This window comes from Strongylocentrotus purpuratus, unplaced genomic scaffold, assembly GCF_000002235.5.
Source record: "Strongylocentrotus purpuratus isolate Spur 01 unplaced genomic scaffold, Spur_5.0 spur5_scaffold_20, whole genome shotgun sequence".
NCBI classification, from domain to species: Eukaryota; Metazoa; Echinodermata; class Echinoidea; order Camarodonta; family Strongylocentrotidae; genus Strongylocentrotus; species Strongylocentrotus purpuratus.
This window is the reverse complement of record NW_022145606.1, coordinates 45,206,908-45,217,131: the sequence shown is the minus strand read 5'-3', so window position 1 is coordinate 45,217,131 and position 10,224 is coordinate 45,206,908. Positions and strand designations below refer to the sequence as shown.

General features: G+C 36.6%; 1 protein-coding gene across 1 annotated transcript; it reads right to left on the bottom strand.

Annotated features, from left to right (window-relative positions):
* On the bottom strand, positions 1-8,414 carry LOC105443953 (histone-lysine N-methyltransferase PRDM9-like). The gene is made up of 7 exons (XM_030993459.1): positions 8,189-8,414; positions 6,793-6,915; positions 4,429-4,520; positions 3,610-3,949; positions 3,061-3,174; positions 708-973; positions 1-181 (listed from the first exon to the last, which is right to left on the bottom strand). The coding sequence occupies exons 1-7, from the start codon at positions 8,322-8,324 to the stop codon at positions 68-70; spliced, it is 1,185 nt and encodes a 394-aa protein (XP_030849319.1). The 5' UTR covers positions 8,325-8,414; the 3' UTR covers positions 1-67.
* Between the last annotated feature and the right edge of the window lie 1,810 nt (positions 8,415-10,224).

Sequence of the window (10,224 nt, the reverse complement as noted above, 5' to 3'; positions counted from 1 at the left end):
AGTAGCTCCCTTCCTGGACAGATTGGTTTGAAGGTACGGTAGTATATCTCACCGAGATACTGGAATGCTACAAGGTTTTGTTCACCTTCATTGCGTGCACAGTTGATGTATCGCATCCAGTTGCCTGTCTGCTCACTGTTACTGTCAACATATAGTGGTGAGGTTTGCCTTCTGTACAGATCTACATCAAAGGGGGGGGGGGTCGGGCGGGGGGGGGGAGCATTTTAGATCTCGAACAGGAATTGAAATTGTCACGAACTGCACTTATTCCAAAGGGTATGATATATTATTCGTTTTCACTTTTAGCGGTACTAATATTTTCTATAATAATTCATGTTTAATTGTATATCTAATTGTCCTATTAATGAAAATGAACATATTGTAATATATTGCACGCATGTATTAACATTAACATTTGCTATATTCTTGATTTCTCTCTATCATGTACGTTATAATGATAACACGTGTTTACTTTTCCACACAAGATAATAGATTTTGTTAAAATTTAGAATCTTATATAACTAAACATTAAAAACTGAAATCTGTTCTAGGAAGGCCTAGAAATATGCATTTATTTGTAATAGATATTTTATATGTATCTAAGTGATAAAAATGTTAACATCTATGGGCGTTAGTATTTTGAATCAGACTCAACATAAAAGTTAATGTTTCTATGCAATAACATTTATACAACAAAAAATTCATACCTCCCATGCATATCCACTGTCATATCCAGTCTCTAAGTCCACAATGTCTCCATCATACGGACCAAACCGGTATCCTTTAGGGATAAACTTGGTAGCAAAGATCCCCTGACCAGCCCCTGGTATTGATGACTGCTTGACCACTAGACCATCTGGTAGAGTCTTACTTGCTCTGTCTTTCGAGCCTTTAGGGACAGGGTTGTCCTTGATGATGGTAAGGGGGTGCTTGGAGCACTCACCTTCAAAGACCTCATGACAGTCCTCACAATCTGAAAAAGTTTATAATAGAATTTGATTAACTATAGAATATCATTGTCAGTCAAACAATCATGTTTTTTTTCGTACAATCAGTAGTTTTTTCGAGGCTGCAGAGACAGATTTTTGTTTTCATTTCATATTTCACTTAGATAGTTAATGCTGATGGTAGATAATTGGTGCCTCTGTGTCAATGAAGGGCATGAACACTAATAAAGTAATAAAGTTGCAGAAGTTTTAATTTTCATGAGTTGATGGCTTATACACAAGTTCCAGATAATAGTAAATAATTGTCTTTGAATATGTCATTCATTTTCCCCCCTTGTTTTATTATTAGGTGATACGTAACGAAGTCTATGTATCACCTATTGATTTCGTCAAGATTTTCTTTATTATTTCTTTTTATTCTTCCTCGAATTTGTTCGCAGGATATCTCAAGACTGAATAAAGCCATTATCATGAAACTTTCAATGATGATAGATCTTAGTCTAACTTAGAACTGTGTGACTTTCCAGAGAGTCAAGGTCATCGTGACGTCATCCAGGCGCCATTTTGTAAAATTCAACTTATGATCATATCTTCATAACAGGAATCCATTTCTCATTCATATTTATCATGATTAAGAACAATATCCGTCCGGTCAATTTTAAGTCATGTCATCATAATGGCCTCCAAACTCAAAATTTAAATTTGCATATTATGACGTTTGCATATTTTTGGAAAATTGATTGTATCTCTGTAAATATTGATTGTTTTTCTTCCAAATTTTGATATGTTCTAGCTGAGATAATTTTCTACAAATGTAGTAACCATAATTTTCCGGTTTGACAAAGGTATCATGGCGTATTTTTGCGATTAAAGGAGGCATGTCAATTTTTCACATTTTGCGTGTATTGTCTATGGGACATGACTATTTCTCAAAACTGGATTCTACATTTCCGTCTTTTGCGAGCAACAGCTCCGTTGTTTCAGCTTTGTTTACGCTGAGATTCGAGTATGTTGTAGCTAAGACAATCTTTCACAAATGTGTCACGTATTTTTCAATCAGATGCCGGGATCATGCTCACATTTCACTTGCAAAGTAAGATTTCAGAATTCCATTTCCCGCTAACGTGTAATCGCTATGGGAGATGTTTTGGTATATCGGTATACGCACTTGATTTCCAACCTCGAGATCCCTGGTTCGAGTCCGGGTGTCTCCAACAATATTTTTTTTTCACTTTTTTTTCCTTTTGACCTTTCACTGTACCATCTCCTTTGATTATTAAAACACGTAGATTCGCAAATAATGTAATAAACAACCCTTTTTACTTTATTATTACCCTATTTTCACTTGATCCATTACTTTTTGCGTGTAATCCCTATGGGAGATGACTTTTTCTCAAATCTGGATTCTACATTCCTGTCTTTTACGAGCAATGTCGCCGTTATTTCTGCATGGATTTTGTTGATTTTTTAGTATGTTGTCGCTGAGACTTTGTGCTATCTAAATCAACCCTCATTTTTGTAATAAGATGTCAGGATCGCGCTCATGATCATCATCATGATCATCATTATCATGATGACAATCATTTATCAATTACATTTTCATTTCTTTGAATAAGATAAAATCGTCAAAATGTGTTCTTCATGATGTAAATTAGAGTCAAAGGTGTAACTGGTTACTGTACAGGGTCAAAGGTCATATATTGTTTCAATCTATCTTCCCTAGATCCCTGATCAAGGGGACGCAATTTAAACTTGACACTATGGATAGATCATAATAGGAAAAGCATTTTATAAAATAATATATCGTGTAAATAATGCATTATTCGTTATGTAAACCATTATCATACGTATCACCTAATTCGTCGAAGTGACGAATTAAAGTCTAGTTTAAAATTAGATTTATTCATTTTGTGAAATTTATTTCTAGTTCTTCCTTTGCTGATTCAAAGGCATATTCCAACAAAATCTCCCCATAGGAATACTACTCACATATTTCATAGCTTGACAATCTTCGCCCTTCCAAACCAAACCCAACCATAACACAACAATTCAGAGTAAATCACATCAAACAAAACAAAGTAATCCAGAACAAATTTATCTTGTGTTTACTTACAGATGTAGTGATCATCGTCAGGAACATCATCTTCTTTGTAGGACTTCCGGCTCACTGCTCTCCTCGGGTATCTAGATTGTCTTGGGGATGGTTGGGGTTTTTCCTTTCTCCTGACTGAAATAAAAATATGCACAAATTGATTTAGTTTATTCCCAGCTTATCCTTTTCAGAACAATGTAGACTTTCATTCTATAGTTTACGTTGTTGTTGTTCTCTGGCATGAATCCATATTATATGTCAAGCTTTTCAAGTTGTTCCCTTTAGTTCATCCGTTCAGTTTCAGTTAATTCTGTCAGTGCTTTGGTTGGGCAAGTTGTAACTTGATAGACAGGATACAAGAAATGTTCATTATCTTTTCAGATCCCAATTCTCTTTTCATTTCACTGCTTACTAGATGGAGATGTGTGCTGTATGAAAGGGATTCATTCGTCCAAGAGAGGAAACTTAATTTTATGAATGTACAGTGCATATAAGTAAGGCATTCACTTATAGGATACAGAAAAAAGTAAAAGTCACATCTGGGAGATGATATTGTTAAGATTTCCTTACCCGAGAGAGACTTTGCCTTTCCACCAACACATCCACCAACTTTCATACAAAACGATTGGGATTGCTTGGGAGACTGGTCGCCTCCTGATGAAGCTACTCCTGTCAGGGTTTGCTCAGTCTTCTGGTCACCCGACTGAGTGTTGGGATCACCTGACTGAGTGTTCGGATCACCTGACTGTTTCCCCTGATCACCTGATGATGTGGTATCTGTCTGTGCTTGGGTGGATTCGTCAAAGTCCTTCCATTCAAGGAGGTCAATGATTCGCTCTCCCCCTATATGATGAGCATCATCTAGTGGATTGCCGTCATCATCATACACAGTACCTGATGTTACAGTGTGCTAAATTCAAAAGATAGGAGTTAGTAGATATACTGTAGAGATCTTAAGATTTGATATAAAGCAATATGTACTTTATTATATTGTATATATACTGTTCACATTTCATGCATTTATATATTGTATGTATTTAGGCTACATGTAAGACGTCATATCAATATATTACAAGATCTTTACCAAGACTCTGTATTCAGGAGTGGGCCAGAAGGAAAATTCAGTGGCGGATACAGGGAGGGGGGGGGGGGGGCCTGGGCACCATCCCCTGGAAAAAAAAAACACATGTTAATTTCACCTTTATTTGAAGACGGGCCCCCTCACCTGGTGCTCGTGGGGGGGGGGGAGGGGGTGCAATTTTTCACATTGTTTGGGGGCAAAAAATAATTAGAACCAAGCTCTCATTCAATTATTCAATTTTACAGAGGGCTTTTAGAGCTTTTGAGAGCGTAAATGCTCACAGCTCCTGTGTATTTTGTTTTACTTACTGGTTTAGAACTCTCTTCCGATGATTGTTGCTTCTTTGCATGAACTGGCTTGGGAGCTTTCTGTTGAACCTTAAATGGTGCCTGGAAAGATCCTGGAAAAAAAAAGATGTACAACTGCATGTTCAATTTGCCTCCATCTAAATTCAGTTAACATTATGGCTATTAAGTGTTCTTCATATATACTACCATAAAGCATACATTTTCATGTACATTTAAGTTCAGTTTTATGACCTTCGACCTCACAATCTCAAAATCTGATCTCTTGTCTTTCTATGGTGATCAACACAACTAAAATATTCATTGATAAACATGACTGTTTGACCTCTAACTATATTAAAGCTAAAGGCCAGTTTTAGAAACGCCCCCCTCTCAACAAATGAAATGGAAGCTCTTATTACCAATCCGGACTTGATAGATATAGGGTAGTTCCATATACTGTACATCTTTCTGTGCATAGTGCTTGTAACTCTACCAAGCCTGGGCCTTCTCATTTTGATGATTCAAGAACCTTGCAGTTCATACTTATATGCTAGATGATCAACCTTTTCTGATCGATTCCACAAGTTTCTTTCACAATGCAATCGCATGACCAGAACTGGTCTATACCTTTAAGTCTGACCTACATATCCCAAAACCTAATCAGATCATCTTACTTTGGCGATGGATAGTGATTTAAAAAGAAGAGAGCAATTACTGAAAAAACTAGAGTTCTTTTGATTTTTAAAGATTTACTAGGTTCATATCTTCATCGGATAGCAATGATCAAAATAGACTGTACATCCTGGAAAAAAAGAAAGATGTACTGATATTACTACGTCTCCAATTTGCCTCCATCTAAATGCAGTTAGGATAATGGCTATTAAAGTGTCCTTCATACTGTATACTACCATAAAGCATACATGTACATTTAAATTCACTTTTGTGACCTTTGACCTCACAATCTCAAAATCTGATCTCTTGTCTTTCTATGTTGAACAACACAGCTGAAATAGTTTTTGATATGGTAACAAGGATTTTAAAAATAATCTCACACACAGTTGACTTTTATACCTCTAACTTTGTTAACCCTAAATCTAATCTGTTTGTTTCACTTTGTTACTAGTTCCAAGTCTGATGTAAATGGCTCGAATAGTTCTTGACATCTTGCGATAAGATGACCACAGCCTAGATTTTTAAGGAAATAGACCTTTCACCTTTCACCTGCATACTCCCAAAATCTAATCAGATCATCTTACTATGGTGATGGATAATGATTTTTAAAAAGGAGAGCAGTTACTAAAAAAAACTACAGTTCTTTGGAATTTTAAAGATTTACTAGGTTCATATCTTTGTCTGATAGCAACGATCAATTTTAACATGTACAGACTGTGTTTGGACAAATTAAATTCCTTTCAAAATAATAAATGCCTTTATACTTGCTTTCATACCAAACAGATATAAATACTACTACTACTACTACATCTACTGTTATTACTTGTAGTACTACTAATATTACTACTCCTGCTACTAGTAGACCGTCATACCCCTAAAATCTAATCTGAACGTCTTCCTATAGTGATGCGATAATGATTAAAAAAAGTATTAAAGCAATTACTCAAAAAACTACACAGTTCTACAGATTTACTAGGTTCATATCTTCATCTGATAGCAATGATTGACATAGACTGTACATGTATATATTTATATGGACAAATTACATTCCTTTCAAATAATTGATGCCTTTATACTTGCTATCATACCAAACGGATATAAAATTGCCATTACTACTACTACATCTTATCTAATACTACTACTACTACTACTACTATTAATACTACTACTCCTGCTATTGTACTACTACCTCTACTACCACCACCACTGTTAAGACATACACGTACTAACAATAAGGACAATACTAACAGCAGTAGTAGTAGTAGTTGCTGTTGTTGGTTTTTACAGCGTTTTCCATCGTCGTTGGATGATTGTCTCCAGGCAATGTGAGAGGGCGTAGTTTCTGGTCCTTTGATGATGATAGTAGACTTTATTTCATTTAGTACATGTACAAGTTTAATCTGCCATAAGGTCCTTGAAGCTTTACAGCTATGCCTATATTGGGCTATGTACAGTACATGCACATCTTACATGTACATGTAGTACTACTGAGTAGGGCCAACCAGTACTCTCTCCATCTCTCCATCTTTCAATCTTCCTCTCTCTCTCGCTCTCGATTAATATCATGCTAAATGTACATTATACATAATTGGATAAATAATTTTTATATCAGTTGACATGAACAGTGGTAAAAGATAACAAAGCCGCAATCTCACTAGATAAGATTTTGTTTGATACAGTGAAAATAATTTAGACAGATAAATCTAGACCAACCTCTTGACTTTTTCTTGGCCCTCTTTGGCTTCCACTCCTCATCCCCGCTATCACTCTCCTCTACGATCTGTTTCTTTCTTCCGCGACGAGGTTGCATGAAAGCTGGGGGACTGACCTGTAGTCCTGTATATAAAAGACATCTTATTTATTCACTTATTCTGTGTTCTTCATACACAGCTTCGTACATGCATACAAACTGCTTCGCAAGAGAACCCTGTATTACATAATACAATTAAATTACAACATGAAACAATAGCATACCTGCCAACATTTGAAAATAAGAATTAGGAATTTTTAGCACGGTATGCCTTCAAAAATAAGAAATCGCTCTTGCAGCGGCAGTGTAAATGGCAATACGCAGTAAATCTGTACCAAAAAGCGAATACAAATTCGCTGCTTGATAATAAGTTGTAACTTTTTTTTTTTTTTTATATGTTCTCTGATCATCATCAAGATGATTGGATGTAAAGTAAAAATCACTAGTTTCCTTTTAAAAGAAATAACAAATACAGTACATTGGATCATTTATAAATGGGTGTATCTTTCATTAAGCTTTAAAACTAATATTGATTAACTATCAATGATAAACTTGCTAAGTTGTCGAATAGACTTTCTTGTAAAAAGAAAGTTACCACACCTATAATATGTAGAAATCTAGAATTGAGGTTTAGATTATCGATCTAGAATCACACTCTAGATACAGGTCTAATTTAGTTCCAGGAGGATCTAATATTTGATCTTGTCTAACTTTGTTAGGCGTAGATCTACAGTAGATCTAGAAGTACTGCACAGCTTGTATCAGCTTGTAGTCTAGATCAAGTATTCTCAGACTCATTTTAAGACAAAGCCTACCTGTTTCTCATTGCATGCAAAAGTTTGAAAATGGGTTCAACTAAGGAAGTCAGTCTGAGGTCTAGGTTTTCCTTATTTAAAAGTAATCTTAGATTCAGGGACAGTTTTAACTTAATTAGTAAAATATGGGCCGAAGAGCATATCGGGACATTTACCCCCCCCCCCCCCCCTTCCCCCAGGAAAATTACCCCCCCCCCCCTCCTCTCTCTCTCTCTCTCTCTAGGACAACCAAGGAAAACCACCCCACAGACAAACTACTCCCTTTTCATTAAAGGAGAAGTCCACCCTGATGATATTTGTATGTAGATCTAAGTTGGTTTTAATAAAAGCTGATTTCGTTGTTGTTGGAGGGGGGCGGGAGGGTTGTCTTTGGGTGACAATTTTACGGGGGGGGGGGGGGGGGGGGGGGGGGGAGGGGGGTAAATTGTCCCTCCTGTAATTAGCCGGGGTGATTGTCCAGGGGGTAATTGTCCTAGAATTGCCAAAGTGACATTTAGATGATCCATGCGATCTTGTGCCCGATAGACGACTACATGTAACATACCAACTTCGATCATCATCTCATAGTTTTCTTTGATGTTCTTGAGACGAAGTTTCTCATAGTCACTGGTCTCTGCCCATTCCTTGGCTGTGAAGTAAGCCTGGACGGCTGAATAATCATCAGTTGCTGGGAGAGGCATTATGACAATTCAATAGGGTGTTCCTGAAGGAAAGAAAAGGTGGAAAAGAAAAAAGTTTCAAGTTCTAAAGACCTAAAGTAGATCTATAGATGTAACATAAAGTCAAAGTTAAGATATGGCACACAATTAACAGTAAGACTTTAATAGATAGCTAGCCTAGACCAACTAGCCCTACAATTAATGAAACCAAATGAATATAAAATACAAGGTGAGGTAGGGTGTCCGGACTCTTTGTCTCTCTGAAATTGAAAGTGACAGTTCTGTTTTGGATTCGGATTGAATGAAAAATAGTCATCGAATAGCACCGACAAACCATCATGAACATTTTTCCTTGGCTTTATGTCTCATTATTGTGTCTGACATAGCTTTTAGAATAGGGACTAGATGTAGATCTAGGCTAGTCGGAAATCTCGTCTGGTAAGTGGTAATGCCTGGTAATGGTATGGGTCATTCTTTAATAAAACTGACATTTGTCAATATTCCCCATAATAGAGGCGGTAGACTACGTCGAGGAGCCAGGTGTAATCTCAGTGGAACAACTGTCGATATCAGAGACTGAAGCTTTCGGTCTAGTGACAGTCTACTGATCGTGTTGAATGACAAAAAGGAGTCACTGCACTGCGCCTCTGCTCAAGGCCTACTCTAGCTCTGCATCGTTGGGAAGGCCAGTGGTTGGTGGTGTCCAGAGACCAGAGACTAGACCCGGTCAAGACGCTTAATTGATTTAAGGAAACTAAAGCATTGTCTTTCGACATTTTTGCATATTATGAATTCAACAAAAAATATACATATCAGCAAACACTAACCACTATGAATATAAGGCTATCTCCTTTAGTTTCGAGTCTAATATGATATTGTCCACAAAAAAAAATATAGGTCTAGTATTAGTCTACCTGTCATTCAATTTCAACAAACCCACTCAAGAACAGACACATTCATGAGAACTTTAACAGTGCGTAGACTTATGAAGGGGGCAAAGTTCTAGGACAGTTTAGAACATTTTACAAAAAAATGAAAATATGATAGGGTCTAGACTATTCGATCTAGATCTATAATTTCTCATATTCTACACAAATTTATTTATTTCAATTAGGCCTAGGCCTATAACCAAATGGACGGCAATTTTTTTTTTTTACTAGGCCTAGTCTAAGTTAGATCTACAGATTGGTTCAACTAGAAAATTTACCATCGAAGGATTTTGGAGATATCGCGATCTAAAAATTCGATGTCCAATCGTGTGTGCGCGCTGCATGCAGACATGGCATCTAAAAAAAGTCCCCCCAAAACGAGACCTAACTTCACGCACGGGGGTTTAGTATAGACCTCTACTAGATCTAGATCTAGATCTAAGTTAGACTCTAGGCCAGGCTAGACTCTAGTCTAGACCCTCTAGTCTAGTTTATCAAAAAATGTGATCCATAAAAAAATATAAGGTAATAAAAATAGGTCTAGTCTAGACCGTCCCCTATCATAATTTACGAGGCAAGATATCATACAATCAGTTGGTAGACCACATTTTACTTACAATTTTGAGGAAATCTGCTCTCAAATTAAAGATTTTCAGACCCTTATCGGTACCGTAAGTTGATAATTTTTCGGAACGGACACAAAATTAAGATTGCAAAATTTGCCGATCTTTTTGTCAATATTTTCACAATTTCGTACCCAATTCCAAAGAAAAATTCAATTCTGGTTAATTTTATGTCCTCTTTCCATTGGTGATATCAAATTTTCGAAATCTTACTGATTTCTCGAGATAGCGAACTTAGGTCACGCGCGAACTTTGGTCACACGTCCATACCACTATACATCATGACATGTAGGCCCTACCAAGTAACTTCTTCACAGTAGGAAACCGTCCGGATTTAAAACGACACTCGACAGTTGTGTTTGTGTTATT

What these genes read in the sequence shown, in the direction of transcription:
- LOC105443953 (XM_030993459.1), bottom strand. Translation starts at nt 8,324, where the DNA reads ATGCCTCTCCCAGCAACTGATGATTATTCAGCCGTCCAGGCTTACTTC. An exon ending in GGCCAAGAAAAAGTCAAGAG is followed by an intron (nt 4,521 to 6,792) that starts GTTGGTCTAGAT and finishes TTTTTTTTCCAG; the next exon opens with GATCTTTCCAGGCACCATTT. An exon ending in CGGAAGAGAGTTCTAAACCA is followed by an intron (nt 3,950 to 4,428) that starts GTAAGTAAAACA and finishes TTTTGAATTTAG; the next exon opens with CACACTGTAACATCAGGTAC.